Raw genomic sequence first — 21,155 nt, forward strand, 5'->3', positions numbered from 1 at the left:
CTTGTAAGCAGGAATCAGGAGGATAGCATTTTGGTCAGATTTGCCAAATGGAGCGCGAGGGGAAGCTTTCAAATCAAATCAAATCAAAGTTTATTTGTCTTGTGCACCGAATACAGTGAAATGCTTACTTACAGGCTCTAACCAATAGTGCAAAATAGGTATTAGGTGAACAATAGGTAAGTAAAGAAATAAAAACAACAGTAAAAAGACAGTGAAAAACAGTAGCGAGGCTATATACAGTAGCGAGCCTATAAAAGTAGCGAGGCTACATACAGACACTGGTTAGTCAGGCTGATTGAGGTAGTATATACATGCAGATATGGTTAAAGTGACTATGCATATGTAACCGATGTGAAATGGCTAGTTAGTTAGCGGTGGTGCACGCTAATAGCGTTTCAATCGGTGACGTCACTCGCTCTGAGACCTGAAGTGGTTGTTCCCCTTGCGTTGCAAGGGTCGCGGCTTTTGTGGCACGATGGGTAACGATGCTTCATGGGTGTCAGTTGTTGATGTGTGCAAGGGTCCCTGGTTCGAGCCCAGGTTGGGGAGAAGAGAGGGACGGAACCTACACTGTTACACATATATGATGAACAGAGAGTAGCGTAAAGAGGGGTTGTACACATCTCTGTGTGTGGAGTAAAGGTGGTCTAGAGTTTTTTTCCCCTCTAGTTGCACATTTAACATGCTGGTAGAGATTAAGTAAAACGGATTGAGTTTCACTGCATTAAAGTCCACGGCCACTAGGAGCGCCACCTCTGAATGAGTGTTTTCCTTTTTGCTTATGGCCGTATACTAGGTCCGTATAGAGCTCATTGAGTCCGGTCTTAGTGCCAGCATCGTTCTGCGGCGGTGGTATATAGACAGCTACAAAAAATATAGATGTTAACTCTCTTGGTAAATAGTGTGGTCTACAGTTTATCACGAGATACTCTACCTCAGGCGAGCAAAATCTTGAGACTTCCTTAGATTTCGTGCACCAGCTGTTGTTCACAAATATACATAGGCCGTCGCCCCTTGTCTTACCAGAGGCTGCTGTTCTATCCAGCTGAAAAAGCTTAAAACCCGCCAGCTGTATGTTAATCATGTCGTTGTTCAGCCACGACTCGGTGAAACATAAGATATTACAGTTTTTTATATCCTGTTGGTAGGATATACATGCTCGTAGTTTGTCTATTTTATTAACGATTGATTGTGCATTGGCTAATAGGGCCAAAGGTAAAGGTAGATTACCCTCTCGGTGACAGATCCTTACAAGGCGGGGATGAGGGCCCTGTCGGGCATCTGAAGTAAATCTTTCACGTCCGACTAGTTGAAGAAAAATAATTCCTCCAGTACGAGATGAGTAATCGCTGCCCTCATATCAAGAAGCTCTTTTCGGTCATAAGGTTCTCTCTGCAACTGGATCCTGGACTTCCTGACAGGCCGGCCCCAGGTGGTGATGGTAGGCAACAACACATCCGCCACACTGACCCTCAACACGAGGGCCACTCAGTGGTGTGTGCATAGCCCCCTCCTGTACACCCTGTTCACCCACGACCAATGGTGTATAGTACTTAAGTAAAAATGCTTTAAAGTACTACTTAAGTACTTTTTTGAGGTATCTGTACTTTACTTATCTATTAATTTATTTGGACTACTTTTACTTTTACTTCACTACATTTTTAAAGAAAATAATGTACTTTTTACTCCATTTACTCTGACACCCAAAAGCACCAGTTACATTTTAAATGCTTAGCAGGACAGGAAGATGGCCCAATTCACACACTTATCAAGAGAACATCCCTGGCATGTCAACTATCTCTGATCTGATGGACTCACTAAACACAAATGCTTTGTTTGTAAATTATGTCTGAGTGTTGGAGTACGGCCCTGGCTATTTGTTAAAAACAATTGTTAATGAATTATGTCGTCTGGTTTGCTTAATAATTTGAAATGATTTATACTTTTATTGTAATTGCTGAAGTATACTTAACTATATTTAGAAACCAAAGACCTTTACTCAAGTAGTATTTACTGGATGATTTTCACTTTTACTTGAATGATTTTCTATTAAGGTATCTTTACATTTACTCAAGTATGACAATTGGGTACTTTTTCCACCACTGGTATAAGGTAATTGAGGTAGCTATGTACATATAGGTAGTGGTAAGCAACAGGATAAATCATAGACAGTAGCAGCAGTGTATGTGGTGACTGTGAAAGTGAGTATGCAACTTAGGTTTTAGAAGTGGGGGGACCTAATAATAATTATTTAAAAAATTCAGTCGGATAAACACTCCAAACAGCCTACACGACCGCTTGGAGGCGTCCGAGCAGGATGCGTCCGTTCTGCTCGGACGCACATGCAGGAACGCCCTGAATTGCGGCCCGCAATTGCGTCCTCTGCGAAACCAGCGTCATTTGCGTAAATTCTCTGCTTAATTTCGTTTTTTGTAATTCGATGCCGTATTCCTCAAAAGAAGATACGTAATATCCTATAGCCAATTTCGTTCAAATGTGCCATGTTACGTTTATTACGCAGTTATCTTCATAATGGCGACCGTGCTGAAGAAGCGCCTATGCTTGTGAAAATGAAGCGAATAAGTTATTTATTTTAATAAAACGCCGGGGTTCCCCATAGGAGGACGTTGCATCGAAGACAGCGGCTTTCCCAGTGTTTGAATTACAGTTTTGGTCCATTGGTAGACCGAAATGATGAAGTTAAAGTCAAATCAAACCCGGACATACGATGGGGATGGCTACAAGAAGCGGGCCGCCTGTTTGTGCTTTAGGAGTGAAAGTGAAGAGGAGGTGAGGACGAGGATGCAGGGTTATTGGGTGGGCCGCAGTTCAGGAAAACAAAAATAGCTGTCGCTAACTAGTGTTTGTCATTTGCTAATTGGGAAGGTAATTTAGCTAACTGTTAGCTACTGGTTTTGGTGTGTTGGTTTGTTTTTTTGAATCAGCGAACAGGTCGACCACCCAGGGATTCCTAGCTAGTTAACGTTGTGATAGCTAGCCAAACGTTGAGCTAACTAACTAGCCAGTTAACTTGGTAGCTGGTAACTACAAAGAGTGGGCTATTTTATTATATCTAGCTAGCTAGTTAACTCGTTGCGGCTAACCAAACAGTACAAATATTACTAGCTAGTTGCTTGCCACATTGTTGGTTACCTAGCTAGTTAGGCTAACTAACGCGTAGCCAATTAACGTTAGCTGTTAGAGTAAAATGATAACCAGTGCGCTAGCCAGCACTGTATCTTCTTGATTTATAACTAACATATTGTTAATGCTAACTAACGTTAGCTAGTATATTTATGGTTATAACGATCACTTTAAACACTATGACAATCAATGTTTAGCAACATTGTCAATGGCGCAAAACTAGTGTCGATTCGTCATTAAAAAGAATTTAGCTAGCGCCAACTACTAGTTATTTAGCCACATTTGCTAGATGGATAGCTACCGTTAGCTAAATAGTTAGCTATGGGCCTTCCTTTGCTTGGATGGGACTAGCAACAGGTAACTTGACTGAAACTACCACGACCTAACCGTGCTTGTGATCAAACTAGCTACCTACCCAGTTATTCCTTCAATCCAGCTAACAAATCACTTGAATAAGTCTACTAGCTGTTTTATCTGGAGGTCAGCTAATAACCCATTGCATCACTCATATGGCCCATATTATGGGTGCCAACCTGGCTAAAGACAAGTCAGTGTCACCAAACCATCTGTCATCACTGTCTGTGGTAATCAATGATTTATATAGCTCTACACACGCCATTGGTAGTAATGTGTCTTGCTTGTTTATGCGAGGGAGCTATGCCTAAATTATGCATGCATAATAACTATATGCATTGGGCCAGGGGTGTCAAGCTCATTCCATGGAGGGCCTGCATTTTTTAAAAAATAATTCATTAAGACCTAAACAACCAGGTCAGGGGAGTTCCTTACTAATTAGTGCCCTTAATGCATCAATCAAGTACTAGGGAGGAGCAAAAACCTGCATTCACTTGGCCCTCTGTGGAATGACTTTTGACACGTGCATTAGGCGATCTGTTCTTGCGAATGTCAGGTGTAATTTGAATATGACTGACGTTTTCATCAACACAGTAGAGAAGTTGTCTCAACAACATGCTCTGCTGTGTTTACATTGAAATCTGAAACTCTGGATTTGATCGATGGCGCTCAATGCTGTATCCTCTTACTGCAGGTGCTGTTGGTGAGTAGTAGTCGGCATCCAGACAAGTGGATCGTCCCTGGTGGAGGGATGGAGCCAGAAGAGGAGCCCAATGTAGCTGCAGCACGAGAAGTCTGTGAAGAGGTTAGCTTCTTTCCCTCTCATTTCAATGACTGTAATCATTCAAACTACATTCCCACACTGCCCTGTATCCCCACATTTGAGGGAACCTGTAGGTGTTTTCCATAATTGTTCTGGATATTGGAGATGTTGCTCTCTTTGTTTTAGGTGTGGCTTTTGGGGTAGACAAAATCAATGTTTTTTTTTCTCCTGCAAACCACACCCCTTGATTACAAATGGCAACAAGTTTTTGAGATTTGCTAATGTGAGTAGGCTTTTTACCTTGATATAGCTTGTTGAAAGATCGCTAAGTTTTGAGTTCAACACATGCTAATCCATGTTGGTCAAAACACATCCACCTTGGGCGGTGCAGTTGGCCTTGATCATACTCTGTTTATGTGTACTGAGAATATAAAGGCAACATCCACAGTAGCTAAGCAGACAGGAATGTTGGTGCCAAAGGGAGTTTGGCGACTAGTATTATTATTTTTTTAAACCTCCCACTTCGGGCTAGATGTGTCAATGTGTAGTTCATACATGTATAATCACGAAATTCCTAGTTTTGAAAACACCTGTTTACTGGAAGCTGTCCCCCCCCCCCCATGGACCTACCCCCTAGCAATTCAAGTTCTAGCCAATAAGCTTCAGCCCCTCGCCATTTGAGTGACAGCTAGCAAGATGCTCACACAGCAGAGAGAGAGTAATGACGTGGTGCACATATGTGACGTAGTGTGCAACTTTTGGGGACCACTTTTGGCTCCTGAGCGCTACTTTCAGAACTACTGGCTAAAAAGTATACAAAAGTACCAAAGAATCTCTTTAAAGGGATACTTCTTGATTTTGGCACTGAAGCCCTTAGTCTACCTCCTACGAGTCTGGTGAACTCGTGGATACCATTTTTATGTCTGTCCAGTATGAAGGAAGTTAGGAGGTAGTTTCGTGAGCCAATGCTAACTAGTGTTAGCACAATGGCTGGAAGTCTGTGGGTATGTGCTAACATTTGTGTGTGTTGACATAATGTAGCCTATTCTGTATTTCAACGTTGATGCCTAGTCACTAATTGAACCATGACGATTGAATATTTAAATTTGAGCCCAGGGACTTTTCTTCACCGGGGGGATGAAGAGGGTTTCCCTGTTGCCAAGTAGGGCCTCTCCAACTAAGAATTAGGTTGTAGAAAATAGTCAGCAGGTTCATTCTATAGGGAGGTATCCCATGTCATGATGTTTTAGAGCTGGCGATATGGACAAAAATCCATATTCCGATGAAACATTTTTAAATAAGCGAGAAATTTACCAAAATTATTTTGGGGTGGTGCTAGAGCTGGGCGATATGGACAAAGTCATATTGCTATAAATGTAACTATTTTGCTCAATAACAATAAATACAACGTTTTAATGGACATGTACTTTACATTAGCAGCAGGGCTCTAGACAAAAATACCAGTGCCAAGTAAGATTACTGAGCTGGTAGCCTATGATTTTAAAAAAGGAAGCTATTTCATCTAAAATATACAGGGAATGCATTATTGTTATTTTCATGTGCAACCTGGCAAAATAGGATCCAGAAATATCACATTTTATTTTTTGACTCTTCAAATAATTTTCCGGCATCTTTGTGCAGGCTAGCTATTTTATTCACCACCTGATGAAGTGGGAAAAATATGATTTTGTTGTTCTATAGCCATTTAGGTTAATTAATTAATCAATCTATCAGTAAATGTAGGCTAATGTCCTGCAAAAACTTTCCAGCACTAGGCCTAGGCTACTTGATGTAGGAAGTTGTCCAACAGCCAGACTGGGACAGGGCATTTGATTTCACAACCTGATAGACAGCCTTTAGTGGGTCATTAGATAGAGCAGACTAAGCGATGTACTTCAATCTAATTTTATTTGTCACATGCGCCGAATACAACGGGTGTAGACCTTACAGTGAAATGCTTACTTACAAGCCCTTAACCAACAAGGCAGTTCAAGAAATGGAGTTAATAAAATATTTACTAATTAAAGTAAAATAAAAAGTAACACAATATAATAACAATAACGAGGCTATATACAGGGGGTACCGGTACCAAGTCAATGTGCGGTGGTACTGGTTAGTAGGGGTAAAGTGACTATGCATAGATAATAAACAGCGAGTAGCAGCAGTGTAAAAACCGGGAGGTGGGGGGTGCAATGTAAATAGTCCAGGTGGCAATTTGATTAATTGTTCAGCAGTCTTATGGTTCACAGGAGCCATCACTCACAGGATGCTGATATCATCTCCTACCTTGGCTGCTCAGTAAGTTAGACATAAGTCCAGCTGCTGAGCTGACATCTCTGGCTTGGCTTGCCAATTGATTTTCCATTGGGCACAGTGTTTTGTGTGTATAGACATCACATTGTTAGCACAGTCTCTTAAGGTGTTGACTAGGGCTGAGATTTGCCAGGGACCTCAAAATACAATATCACGATACCTGCAGTGCCTTCAGCCAGTATTCACACCCCTTGACTTTTTCCAAATGTTGTTACACCCTGAATGGATTAAATTGCTTACACATAATACCCTATAATGTCAAAGCGGAATAATGTATTTCATTTTTTTGTTGTTGTTGACTGATTGAATTAAATGAAAAGCTGAAATGTCTTCAACCCCTTTATGGCAAGCCTAAATAAGTTAAGGAATATAAATGTGCTTAATAAATCACATACTTGCCCTCTGTGTGCGATAATAGTGTTTAATGTGATTTATTTTTATAATGACTACCTCATCTCTGTACCCAACAAATACAATAATCTGTAAGGACCCTAAGCCGAGCAGTGAATTTTAAACACAGATTCAACCACAAAGACCGGGAAGGTTTTCCAATGCCTCGCTAAGAAAGGCACCTATTGGTAGATGGGTTAACCTCTATGGGCTAGGTGGGACGCTAGCGTGCCACCCGTGGTGCACTCCATCAACAGCAGGTGCATTTCAAGAGCGGCAAATTTGAATCCAAATAAATGTCAAAATTCAAATTTTTCAAACATACAACTATTTTACACCCTTTGAAAGATAAACATCTCCTTAATCTAACCACGTTTTACGATTTCAAAAAGGTTTTACGGCGAAAGCATAAATTTAGAGTATGTTAGGACAGTACATTTACAAGAGTTGTGTGTAATGTTTTGTCAAGTCAAAGACAGGGTCACCAAAACCATAAAACCAGCTAAAATGATGCACTAACCTTTTACAATCTCCATCAGATGACACTCCTAGGACATTATGTTAGACAATGCATGCATTTTTAGTTCTATCAAGTTCATATTTATATCCAAAAACAGCGTTTTACTATGGCATTGATGTTGAGGAAATCGTTTCCCTCCAATAACCGGCAGTCAAGTCAGCGTCACAAATTAAATAATTAAAATTAGAAAACATTGGTAAAATATTATATTGTCATTTAAAGAATTATAGATTTACATCTCTTGAACGCAATCAACTTGCCAGATTTAAAAGTAACCTTACTGGGAAATCACACTTTGCAATAATCTGAGCACTGCGCCCAGAAAAATACGCGTTGCGATACAGACTAGACGTCATGTTGGGGAGATCTAAAATCGAAAATACTATGTAAATAATCCATTACCTTTGATTCTCTTCATCAGATGTCACTTCCAGGTATCACAGGTCCATAACGAATGTAGTTTTGTTCAAAAAAGCTCATCATTTATGTCCAAAAATCTCCGTCTTGTTAGCACATGATCTAAGCCAGCCGGACTTCTCGTCATGAACGAGGGGAAAAAATATATTTACGTTCGTTCAAACATGTCAAACGTTGTATAGCATAAATCATTAGGGCCTTTTTTAACCAGAACATGAATAATATTCAAGGTGGACGAATGCATTCTCTTTTATAACGTATTGGAACGAGGGTACCCAACATGAACTCGCGCGCCAGGTGTCTAATGGGACATCATCGTTCCATGGCTCTTGTTCGGTCAGATCTCCCTCCAGAAGACTCAAAACACTTTGTAAAGGCTGGTGACATCTAGTGGAAGCAATAGGAAGTGCCAAAATATTCCTCAGCCCCTGTGTTTTTCAATGGGATAGGTTTAAAGTCAATACAACACATCAGGTATCCACTTCCTGTCAGAAAATGTCTCAGGGTTTTGCCTGCCAAATGAGTTCTGTTATACTCACAGACACCATTCAAACAGTTTTAGAAACTTTAGGGTGTTTTCTATCCACATATAATAAGTATATGCATATTCTAGTTACTGGGTAGGATTAGTAACCAGGTTAAATCGGGTACATTTTTTTTATCCAGACGTGCAAATGCTGCCCCCTAGCCCTAACAGGTTAAAACAAAAGCTGACATTGAATATCCCTTTGAGTATGGTGAAGTAATTAATTAATTACACTTTGGATGGTGTATCAATACACCCAGTCACTACGAAGATGCAGTCATCCTTCCTAACTCAGTTGCCGTAGAGCAGGTATTCCCAAACTGGGGTACGTACGCGCAATGCCGTCAGGGGTACGCCAAATAAAAATGTGATACATGTTTTTTAAAAACATTGTTATTATAATTCTTTCCTCCACATTTTCAGCTGTATTCATCGACCTGGCCAAGGCTTTCGACTCTGTCAATCACCACATTCTTATCGGCAGACACAACAGCCTTGGATTCTCAAATGACTGCCTCGCCTGGTTCACCAACCACTTCTCAGACAGAGTTCAGTGTGTCAAATCGGAGGGCCTGTTGTCTGGACCTCTGGCAGTCTCTATGGGGGTGCCACAGGGTTCAAACCTCGGGCCAACTCTTTTCTCTGTATACATCAATGATCTCGCTCTTGCTGCTGGTGATTCTCTGATCCACCTCTACGCAGACGACACCATTCTGTATACTTCTGGCCCATCTTTGGACACTGTGTTAACCAACCTCGAGACGAGCTTCAATGCCATAAAACTCTCTTTCCGTGGCCTCCAACTGCTCTTAAATACAAGTAAAACTAAATGCATGCTCTTCAACCGATCGCTGCCCATACCTGCCCGCCCGTCCAGCATCACTACTCTGGACGGTTCTGACTTAGAATATGTGGACAACTACAAATACCTAGGTGTCTGGTTAGACTGTAAAATCTCCTTCCAGACTCACATTAAGCATCTCCAATCCAAAATTAAATCTAGAATCGGCTTCCTATTTCGCAACAAAGCATCCTTCACTCATGCTGCCAAACATACCCTCGTAAAACTGACTATCTTACCGATCCTTGACTTCGGCGATGTCATTTACAAAGTAGCCTGCATCCAATTTGCTGAGTAGAGTGTTGGAGGCTATCACAGTGCCATCTGTTTTGTCACCAAAGCCCCATATACTACACACCACTGCGACCTGTATGCTCTCGTTGGCTGGCCCTCGCTTCATATTCAAATCAAAGTTTTTGTCATGTGTGCCGACTACAGTGAAAGACTTACAGGCTCTAACCAATAGTGCAGTGGAGTGGAGCCAAATCCACTGGCTCCAGGTCATTGATAAGTCTTTGCTAGGTAAAGTCCCGCCTTATCTCAGCTCACTGGTCACCATAGCAGCACCCACCCGTATCACGCGCTCCAGCAGGTATATTTCACTGGTCACCCCCAAAGCCAATTCCTCCTTCGGCCGCCTTTCCTTCCAGTTCTCTGCTGCCAATGACTGGAACGAACTGCAAAAATCACTGAAGCTGGAGACTCATATCTCCCTCACTAGCTGTCAGAGCAGCTCACAGATCACTGCACCTGTACATAGCCCATCCAACTACCTCATCCCCACTGTTATTTATTTTGCTCCTTTGCACCCCAGTATCTCTACTTGCACACTCATCTTCTTCACATCTTTCACTCCAGTGTTTAATTGCTATATTGTAATTATTTCACCACTATGGCCTATTTATGGCCTTACCTCCCTTATCCTACCTCATTTGCACACACTGTATATAGACTTTTTCTATTGTATTATTGACTGTATGTTTATTCCATGTGTAACTCTGTTGTTTGTGTCGCACTGCTTTGCTTTATCTTGGCCTGGTTGCAGTTGTAAATGAGAACTTGTTCTCAACTAGCCCAACAGTGAAATAATAAAGTAAAAAAATTCAAACAGTCCGTTTCTATTTTCCAACAGACCTATACATTTGAGTGAGGTTTTTTTCTCACCTGAGTAGCCTCGTTTCACTGCCAAAAAATACAATTAAACCATCTGGTGTAGAGCGAAATAACAAGATGTCAAATACAGGTAGCCTAGTCAATTAATTAACATCCAATCAGATTAACCGTTACTCTCTCGCAGGAATTCCACTAATGGGCCGTATGTAGCCAAACGTAGCTGCTGCTCATTCCATTTGCTCGAAAATTGATAAATGGTTAAAAAAAAGTAAGGCCCGCGTCTATAGACGCATACCAGCTCTACTGGTAGTACTGCTACTACCAGCAGTACTGCACCTGTCGGTGACACAAGTTCTTCTGCTTCCACGAGCATATCCAATGCTAGCATCAGTAATTCTACATTTTGTTGTTAGCCCAGCTAGCATGGACACTGACAGTTGTGAATTTGATGCAGCCGAAGAGCTACTGCCCCCTTACCCGGGAAAGCACCAAACAACAGATGGGGATGTTGGACCATCAGAGGCGCAAATATTATGAGAACTTCATTAATTTGGGGTTCACTTATATTGGGAGTAGTGCCTTTCCTCAGTACATTTGCACATATAACACACTGGCGATCTCACAACTTGATGAAACCGTGACTCTTGCGCAGACATTTAGAAACAAAATATGGCAATTACAAAAATAAGCCACAAGTTTTTTGAGCGAGAATTAAGACTACTTTCGAGTAGTAAGACATGTATAAAAGAAATAGGTGCCATTAATAAGAATGGGCTAGAAGTGTCTTATATGGTGAGCTACCGAGTGGCTAGGACAGGGAAGTCCCATACTATCGTGGAGGACGTAATTCTTCCTGCTGCCGTGGATATGGCTGGGACAATGCTGGGGGAAATGGCCAAAAAAATCAATAGACAATGCCATCATCAAACAGCACTGTTTCATGACGCATCAGTGACATGGCAGGAGATGTTTTGAAACAATTACTGCTTCGCATACAAGCTAGTGAATTCTATGCGTTACAGCTGTCAACAGACGTGGCGGGCCTGGCACAGCTCCTGGTATGTCTGTTTATGGGGGGGTTCAATTAAGGAAGACATCCTCTTCTGGAAACCAGGAGAGGATATTTTTAAAGTACTGGACAGCTTTGTGACATCAAATGGACTTTGGTGGTCAAGATGTGTTGGTATCTGTACTGATGGTGCAAAAGCCATGACAGGGAGACCTAGTGGAGTGGTAATGCGTGTGCAAGCAGTTGCTCCCAATGCCACTTGGGTACACTGCAGCATCCACCGAGAGGCTCTTGCTGCCAAGGGAATGCCTGACAGCTTGAAAGACGTTTTGGACACTACAGTGAAAATGGTTAACTTTGTTAAAGCAAGGCCCCTAAACTCGCATGTATTTTCTGCACTATGCAATGATATGGGCAGCGACCATGTAACGCTTTTACAACATACAGTAGTGCGCTGGTTATCAAGGGGCAAAGTATTGACAAGTTCTTTTTAAATTGAGACAAGCTTAAAGTTTTCTTTACTGACCATAATTTTCACTTGGCTGACCGCTTGCATGATGATGAGTTTCTCACACGACTGGCCTATCTGGGTGATGTTTTTTCTCGCCTGAATGATTCTAAATAAAGGGGGAAATAATAGTGGTCTAAGGCACTGCATCGCAGTGCTAGCTGTGCCACCAGAGATTCTGGGTTCGAGCCCAGGCTCTGTCGCAGCCGGCTGACCGGGAGGCCCATGGGGCGGCGCACAATTGGCCCAGCGTCATCCGGGTTAGGGTGGGTTTGGCCGGCAGGGATATCCTTGTCTCATTGCGCACTAGCGACTCCTGTGGCGGGCCAGGCGCAGTGCACGCTGACCAGGTCGCCAGGTGTACGGTGTTTCCTCCGACACATTGGTGCGGCTGGCTTCCGGGTTGGATGTGCATTGTGTCAAGAAGCAGTGCAGCTTGGTTGGGTTGCTTCGGAGGACGCATGGCTCTCGACCTTCGCCTCTCCCGAGTCCGTACGGGAGTTGCAGCGATGAGACAAGACTGTAACTACTAGCAATTGGATACCATGAAATTGGGGAGAAAATAGGGGTAAAAAAAAAAGGGGGGGGGGGGGGAATAATCAAATATGAGTCAGTACCTTTTTTATTTGTTGAGTATAATTCAAAATGTAATAAGAAATGGGCCTTTACATGTGGTCATTTTATATAAACTATTTATTCATTGAATTTACAGAAAATTTGCTCTATCGTGATCTGTATCGTTATCGGGATATGAAATGACCTATATCGGGATATGAGATTTTGGCCATATCGCCCAGCCCTACCACGTACCAATGTGAGAGTGGATTCTCGGTCCTCACTAGCATGAAAACTAAATACAGGCACAGACTGTGGAAAGTGATTTGACTGACTCTCTCCAATACAACCCAACATTGCAGAGTTATGTGCATCCTTTCAAGCACACTATTCTCATGAACCTGTGGTGAGTTATTCACAATTTTTGATGAACAAATAAGGTTTTATATGTAAGATGGCTAAGTAAAGAGCAAAATTATAGATTATTTTATTATTATTTGTGCCCTTTTCCTATAAGAGCTCTTTGTCACTTCCCAAGAGCTGGGTTGTGACAAGCTCACACTCATTCTTATGTTTCAATTTATCGTATAGTGTGTGGCAGGCTTACAATGATTGCAAAAAACAACATTTGAGAGTGCACTGACCCTGGTGCTAGAGGGGGTATGCAGCTGGTGTTTGAAGGGGTACGGGACTATAAAAGGTTTGAACCACTGCTGTAGATCAATCCATCTCTTATTATCTGTATTTTTTTTAAACTGCATTGTTGGTTAGGGGCTCGTGTAAGTAAGCATTTCACTAGAAGGTCTACACCTTGTATTCGGCGCATGTGACTAATAAAATTTGATTTGATAACACAATAATTGCTAGGCTAATTATACAATTAAAAACAGATTAAAACGGGCTCAAGTCAAATAGGCTACGCTTTTATAGTTATCATAGCATGTAGGGACCATGCTAGAATCAAATCCGCAGCCCTACTGTCGCCAACAGCACCTTGCTCAGTCAATCCCACAGCCATAGCAACCACTGCCCGTATATACTAGTGAATAAAAAATACAAATGATTTCCATATCAAGATATTGTTTTTGTGCTAGTTTGCTGTGCCTGCACCTTCTTTTTAAATATAGAGCCAATTTGTTTTCAGTACTTTTATTCCCATGGCTGATCAAAACTCATTTTCTCATGGCTCTCTCTTGTCCCTCTGCAGCAGACATATGGTGAGAAATATGTTTTGTCATACCTTCATACCGACCTTATGCCATACCGGGATATTCGGTAATACCGACACTGAAGATAAGGGGTGCTGTTTTCAAACCCCACTGATGCTTTGTAATCCGAAGGTTAGCAATGCTAAAAAGTACATGTAAAATGCTAACAATTATATTAAAAATATTTTCTAGAGTTTCTGACCTAAACTAGACAAGTAACAAAAAAATGCTATTCACAGTTTGCTGCATGCACAAAAACAATATTAGCCAGCAAGGCTCTTGATCCAGGACAGGATTCTCTGCTGTTACCAAGCGAATGCTTGATTTTTGAAAGAAGCTAGATAGCGAACTAGCTACTAGCTACTAAATTAGCAAACCAAAGGCACAACTGCAGCGCATTTAGCACATTTTAGACAGTTAATTTAATAGTTCTAAGATATCTAGCTGGCAAACATTTAGTTGTGAATTCCATACTGTAATTAGATTGCCTGGCGCATGCCGCCCAACACCGAGTGACTCAAGACTCCGGTCTCTCGTCGTAGTGTGCCTGGAAACAAACACCATGTGACACTTGACTATTAAAAGCTTCATAATAATGTGACAGCTGAAAATAAGAATGCAATGTTCTTCATCCCCTAACGTATTGTGCAAGTTGACTGCAGGTATTTACTTAAAGTAGCTATGAACATTGAAATGTATTCAAAATTTCAAAGAAAGAGTTAACGGTATTGAAAAAACATCCCGTGCCTTTTTCCAAATACCCCCCGGTATATGTTATACCGCCTAATCTATAGGCAAGTGCCTTCCAAAAGTACTCAGTTTGTATGATCAAACTGAGTCAATCCATCTCCAGTGCTGCTGCTGGTTTAAACCTCTTAGTGCACTCTGTTGTAATAGGTCATAACCCTCGCTCTAATTCTGATGGCTATTTGACAGGTGACTGCTTCTTATGCTGGGTGGTTTGGAGTCCGGCCAGGACTGAAAGACATAACAGGTCAAGGGTTATGGATCGTAGTAGTGATTTGGGGGGGGGGTCGATGCAGTTACATATCGGGATATAATTTGACGATAATGTCAAACAAATTGACTCCCTTTTCTTAAGATGAAAAACAATATCATATATTTGGCTCCCGAGTGGCGCAGCAGTCTAAGACACTGCATCTCAATGCTAGAGGCATCACTACAGACACCCTGGTTCGAATCCAGGCTGTATCACAACCAGCCGTGATTGGGAGTCCCATAGGGCGGCGCACAATATTCGCCCAGGTTTGGCCGGTGTAGGCCGTCATTGTAAATAACAATTTGTTCTTAACTGACTGAATAAATTGTCAATTTGTTTTCCGCACTTATTTCCATGACTGATTGACTGTTTTCTCATGGCTCTTTTGTCTCTCTGCAGCAGACATATGGTGAGCAATATGTTTAGGACGTTAAATCGCAATAAAATCACAATATCGAATCATAATACATTTAGAATCGCAATACGTATCGTATGAAAACCAAAGTATTGTAATAATATCGTATCGGGAGGTCCCTGGCAATTCCCAGCCCTAAATAGTCAAACTACAGTGTCCACATCCACTCATTCTCAACTGACCTGACCCAGCAGAGTCCAAATAGACTGGAATGCAGCTCTAATGCTCATGTTCTTCACTCACATTCTCATTATGATGTGGAGAGGGTGGCCATTTTTGATTTAGAGGAGGTGGTTGAGAGGAACTAAAGTCTACTCTTAATAATTAGGCCTAGGCTATCCAAACCCTGCCTATTCTCCAGTCAGCCCAGTGGTGATCTTCCTCATTTTATCTGGTTGAAGGCATGAAGAGTGTGGGATTGATACTGGGGTATACTGCCTATGGGGTCCAGGTTTATTAATAGGCTGAAACTGGAACCTGAAGACGATACATACTGCTGGCATCCTCTAGTAGTATATAAACCTTGCCCAGTACCCCTCAGTCTCTGGGAGTCGTGTACAAAACACCTCATCTCCCTCACTAACTTTAAGCATCAGCTGTCAGAGCAGCTTACAGATCATTGCACCTGTACATAGCACATCTGTAAATAGCCCACCCAACTACCTCATCCCCATTTTTTTTTTTTTTCACCTTTGCACCCCAGTATCTCTACTTGCACATTCATTTTCTGCTCATCTATCACTCCAGTGTTTAATTGCTGAATTGTAATTATTTCACCACTATGGCCTATTTATTGCCTTACCTCCCTAATCTTACTACATTTGCACACATTGTATATACACTTTTCTGTTGTTATTGACTGTACGTTTGTTTATTCCATGTGTAACTCTGTTCTTTCTGTCGGACTGCTTTGCTTTATCTTGGCCAGGTCGCAGTTGTAAATGAGAATTTGTTCTCAACTGGCCTACCTGGTTAAATAAAGGTGAAATACATTTTTTTTTAAAGGTGTGAACTATGGTGGGTTGAGGTACTGGTGTGTGCAGTTTTTGATGTATGTATCAGGATAATTGTGTGAAAGATGATTTTTGAAAGGCATCTTCAGGACATATTGTAGCACAGGCTACACACGCCTAATTCATCGCTCATTACTGCAGTGACACAGGCCCTTAAGATTGAAAGAATTATGTATTAGTTCCTTAGATATGTGTTGATTCGCTTCCTTGTTTTTTTTTTTGTTCAACAGGCAGGTGTGAAGGGGACTTTAGGTCGCCTAGTTGGAATTTTTGAGGTGAGTTTATGACCTTCCTAGACTTGCTTAAGGTGATTTGGGAGTGGAGAGAAATATTGACTTTGTTCTGAATTTTTAAAAGATATACATTAACTATCTTACAGAACCGAGAGAGGAAGCACAGAACCTACGTCTACATTCTTATCGTAACTGAGGTCCTGCAAGACTGGGAGGACTCTGTCAACATTGGTGAGTGGCTGTCATTTAAATCTGATTATACTAGATTGTTTAAATTCTGGTTATAGTTGTCTCATGTCTGTCTTAACTTGTGCTTAACTTAAATGGTGTCTGTTCATGTTCCTTTAACAGGGAGAAAAAGGGATTGGTTTAAAATAGACGATGCCATACAAGTGTTGCAGTGTCACAAGCCTGTGCAGGCCACTTACTTCGAGCCTCTCAAGGAAGGTTGCCTGACCAGCAATGGGACGCCCCTGGTGGCCACGATAGGCGGAGAACTCTCGCCCACCTACAACATCAACCAGAGCTCTGTGTCGGGTATCAGATAACTAAAACACAACGCTGACGCAACCCCGAGGAGCTCTCGCCACCACTCTCTCTTACTTCTATTATTTTTGATCTCAAATACCAACATGGGTTGCCTTGCCAACTCTTTTGTGCCAGAGTTGTGGCGCTGACTTGACAGGTGTTTGGTGAAGATTCTGAAACACTTTGTAAATGTAATTTTTGACCCTTTTTTTGTTGTTATCATTGTATTGAAAATTGCATGAAGCATCCCTCACTCCCCCATTCTACTACCTTAACGCGCCCTTAGCGTGATGTTTATTGAATGCAAGAACTACTTTTTACTGTTGTGATGTAAAAGTGTATACTTAGTGCTTAAGCTCAAGGCTTTCAATGGTATTTTGTCTTTTGGTTATTTTCTGTGAATGAATGTGGCCAAGAGTGTTTTCCCTCAGAAGTATAGGAAATTCGAGCCCGACCATTGTTTTTTGGGGTACGATTCAGATTTCTTTTGGGGGGTAAAACGTGCCGATATACAGTTTTATAGCGGGGAAGTGAGTGTCGTTTTTGCCCCACACTGAATTCTCATAAATTACCATCCAAGAGAGCAGTTGTCCAATAACTATGCTTCAAATGTTGATTTCATACATTGTGATAATGACCCATCATGAGAATGGCGGGAAGTGTTCAGATCAGTATGAGATTCCCATTTTTCATCTTATTTATTGAATATCGGTGGAATTTTCTTACGATTAGTGGTAAATGGCCAATATCTGCCGACAATATCGGTGAACCGATATATCGGTCGGGCTCAATAGAAAATGTTCTCTGTATCTGAATGGACAGATTGTGGAAAGTGAATTGTTTTGCATGAGCACTGGTATGTTTTGTCTTACACATTGGGGTGACCTGACACTGATTGTGCAGCAGGGTAGTCTTCTGTGGTAACCAAGGTCTTTGAATTATCTTCATTTAGCTATGTATTGTGGTTATTGGTGTTAATATTTTGCAGGTTTCATCAGAAAGACTAGGCCATTTTCCACATGGATTTATGACCCGATTGTGAAGTGTACATTTTCCCTTAGTCTGGAAGCTAGCCAGCCATTTCAATATTACATTTTGGGCAAAAAATATACTCTAGAAAGGTCTACTCAACTAAAGATGTAGAACAAAGTCTCCTATAGAGAACTTTTTTTCTCTAGTGTCTATCTATTTTAATGTTCCCCTAGTCTGTTGATAGTGGTTCACTAGACACTGAAACAGTTGGCAGATCCCTTACCGACCGAAATGTATCCGTTTTTATAATTTGGAATTGCATGATGTGAACGACTGCAGTCTTCCTCCATTTATTTTCCAGAGGGTGAAAGGACTACGGACTGCAGTGCCATCCATGGACTGACTTACCTTCACCCAACACATAACTCTTAATCACATTTTCAGATTCTCCTGACTCACATTAACCTCAGTTTTTATCAGATGTTTACATTGTTCATAGCATTTATTTATCACACCAGACAGATAGATGGGTATTTTAGATGACTTTTCAGTAAGGTATTTTGTTTAGTATAGAACCTGCATCCCCGAACAAACACGATACCTACCTGCTTGACATTCAAAGTCATGGAATCTAAAATGCTGTCTTGGCAAGATGCCGAACAAACAAGCCTTGTACAGTTGGATACCTTGTTTTTAACATGTAAAAATGCTTTTGGATAGTTTTTTGCTCTTAAACGTCTGGCAAAAGTCTCTCTAGCCAACCTGCGATACTTGCCTTGGATGTGGCATGGAGCAGCTGGCTCAATACTGTGAAACTGGAGGCGCTGTAGATGGCATGTAAGATGTATTGTAAATTGTTTATTTCTGTATAGAACAAAGGTGAGTGTACAAATGACAAAAACAGTTTCTGACGCATTTGTGAGTGCTATATGTTGCTCAAACATGGCTGTAGAGTTGACTCGATCCCCAAACAAGCGATGATGTTGGAAGTTTTGTTGACAAGTTGCTTTGATACACAGTACGTAAGGGCTGGGGTTGAAGAGAACTCAAATGATATAAGCAGCTGAGATGCCACCTCAGATGTTCTATGAAGACCATGTGCAACTGAGGCCGAGGTTATAAACTGAAGTTAATCACAGTTGAACGGTTAACAAACAAAGAACTCAATTCAATCACATCTGCTTTAGCCAACATCCTCATAGCGGTTCTTTTGGCGGTGGGGAACTGCATTAGAGCTGTCAAATCCACTGGCCGCTCTTGGCATTATACCTAAAGCGGACATTGCCATTGGCTGCACGGAGTCACATTAAGAGAAACCCCATGTAGCCTTGTTTACAAGTTGGAACACTGGAATGTGAGATATAATTTACACCTCGATTAGGCTGATATAAATCCTCATTTTATTTTCTGATTTTCAATTTGAGCACTATTTCTAAATAGTGTAGGCTCTCGTTCTAAGCTTCTAACGCAAGTTGGACGGGTGTGGCATTGTGACAATGATCAAGAGCAGCTGCACACTGATTTGACGGCTCCAACGCAGTTGCACCTATGCAGGTGTCGGCTATTGCCAGTTAACTCTTAATCTAATTGAATTTAGGCCGAAATGTAGGTTTTCCGCTGAGCACTGTTCCAAACCACTAGTCTACCATACATGACAGCACTGCGCTGTTATGACATTGTCCTAGTCTCTGACAACCAATGCTTATACTTACAGGCCACTACATCTCCCCGTTATCTCTTTTGCCCCGTAATTTTTTCAGTAGCTCATCATTCGCTCTCCAAACGGAGCAGTATCTCTGTTCTCCCCAATCCCAGACTCAATGATGTAGGCCTGTTCTCTAATTGGCAATGGAGGTGAAATATCTTTAAGGGTGTAACTAAGTTGAGTAGATGACATATCAATAGAAATGCTACAGGAATCTCCCTCTCCCAAAGGCCCAGGACTTTGAACCCAGATGTATTGCTTTTTAAAATGAGCTGCATTGAAATGTGTGGGGGCAAAGTCTTGGAACTGTCTAGTGAAGACCGGATCCTTTCCAATATCACTTGTCAAACACACAGAGCAGAATAAATTTAGGCCTGTATTTCAATTATGTGGTCAGCCTCCCTTAAAGTCCACCATTTTCTTTCAATGATAATGATCTAACAATCAGTTTAGAGCTGGAAAATCTGACTGACAAAGGGGTTCTACTGAAAATCGGTATGAGGACAGGCAAGCACTGTAAAAAAAAAAAAAAGTATGGATATGAGTAACAGCCAGCTTGTTTTTTAACCTTTGTCAATTTTAACGTGTTCCTGACAAGATGTGTTGTACATGCATACTAGCTAAAGCAGCCCAAGCCTTATAGCTAGAGGCTCTCCGATACACTTGACTAAAGCCTAAGGTGTATGTTTTCCCCTTTCCATATCACAATTGTTAACTTATTTTAATGCAATGGGCAATGAAAGTTGAAGTGGACAGGGATTTATACATGCATTTCTCTTCCTAAGGGATGATTTTGCAGTCACTGCTGTCAAAGTATGAAAAGCGCAGTGAAAGCCTTGAGGATGAATGAAAGTAGGAAGGATGCATTTCTAAAAGGCTCAAAAGAAGCCTCTGCTCCAATAGGCCTTGGTCCTTCAACACACTAGATATTGGAAATCACATGACCACCGGGAAACGATTAACACCAGCTCGTGGCCAGGCAATATTCTGCAACAACCCACGTAAAAATGTTTTTGCCTCAATGTTCAGTTGAGCATTCTGCAGTATTCATGGCATAGCATTTCGTTGGGATAGTGGTTAACAGCTTGATCCTTTTTAAATTGGACCGTCCAGCAATTTGGGTGATACTCCCGCTATGTACAAATTGATTAGGCAAAAATTGTAATCTGATGTGATTTAGTGTAAAAAGCTATTTGGACTACCTAATATGTTTCCACTTCCCTCAACATAAGCTCTTGACCTCAGCCTTTTAGTTTCCCTACATATTTGTAGTAAAGGTGTACTTCTCTGGAATGTTATTTCTCATCATTTGGGACTGTGGAATAAACCAGTGGACTGAAGATTGTAATAAAAAAAAATGTGCCAACAAATAAAAACACCAGTATTTCATATCTGGATTTAATTTGCCTTTATGAACCTTCACATGTCTAGCTGCTTATTCTGCTTTTAATACTTGTTGATTAACACCTGACTGAAAGACTGCACTTTGAATAACCTTTGCCAAGCTTTAGCTAGTATAATTACTGTAGTGTGTGAATTAACACTCCTCATTCCACACACAGTGTAAATGTATATTGTGGAAAAATACTACATTAATCCAGAATGGCCAGTATCTAAAGCACTGACAA

At 41.3% G+C, this 21,155-nt stretch overlaps 1 protein-coding gene across 1 annotated transcript; it reads left to right on the top strand.

Annotated features, from left to right (window-relative positions):
• Nucleotides 1-2,467: 2,467 nt before the first annotated feature.
• LOC106566013 (diphosphoinositol polyphosphate phosphohydrolase 1) lies at nucleotides 2,468-20,916 on the top strand. Its single transcript, XM_014133785.2, has 5 exons — nucleotides 2,468-2,790; nucleotides 4,193-4,303; nucleotides 16,320-16,364; nucleotides 16,469-16,553; nucleotides 16,674-20,916. The coding sequence occupies exons 1-5, from the start codon at nucleotides 2,692-2,694 to the stop codon at nucleotides 16,868-16,870; spliced, it is 537 nt and encodes a 178-aa protein (XP_013989260.2). The 5' UTR covers nucleotides 2,468-2,691; the 3' UTR covers nucleotides 16,871-20,916.
• Nucleotides 20,917-21,155: the final 239 nt, after the last annotated feature.

This window comes from Salmo salar, chromosome ssa12 (genome assembly GCF_905237065.1).
Source record: "Salmo salar chromosome ssa12, Ssal_v3.1, whole genome shotgun sequence".
Classification (NCBI taxonomy): Eukaryota; Metazoa; Chordata; class Actinopteri; order Salmoniformes; family Salmonidae; genus Salmo; species Salmo salar.

Bases quoted from the DNA above. Each gene is read 5' to 3' on its own strand.
- LOC106566013 (XM_014133785.2), top strand. From the start codon at position 2,692: ATGATGAAGTTAAAGTCAAATCAAACCCGGACATACGATGGGGATGGC. The intron at 16,365-16,468 runs GTGAGTTTATGA...ACTATCTTACAG, and splicing joins GCCTAGTTGGAATTTTTGAG to AACCGAGAGAGGAAGCACAG. The intron at 16,554-16,673 runs GTGAGTGGCTGT...TTCCTTTAACAG, and splicing joins GGAGGACTCTGTCAACATTG to GGAGAAAAAGGGATTGGTTT.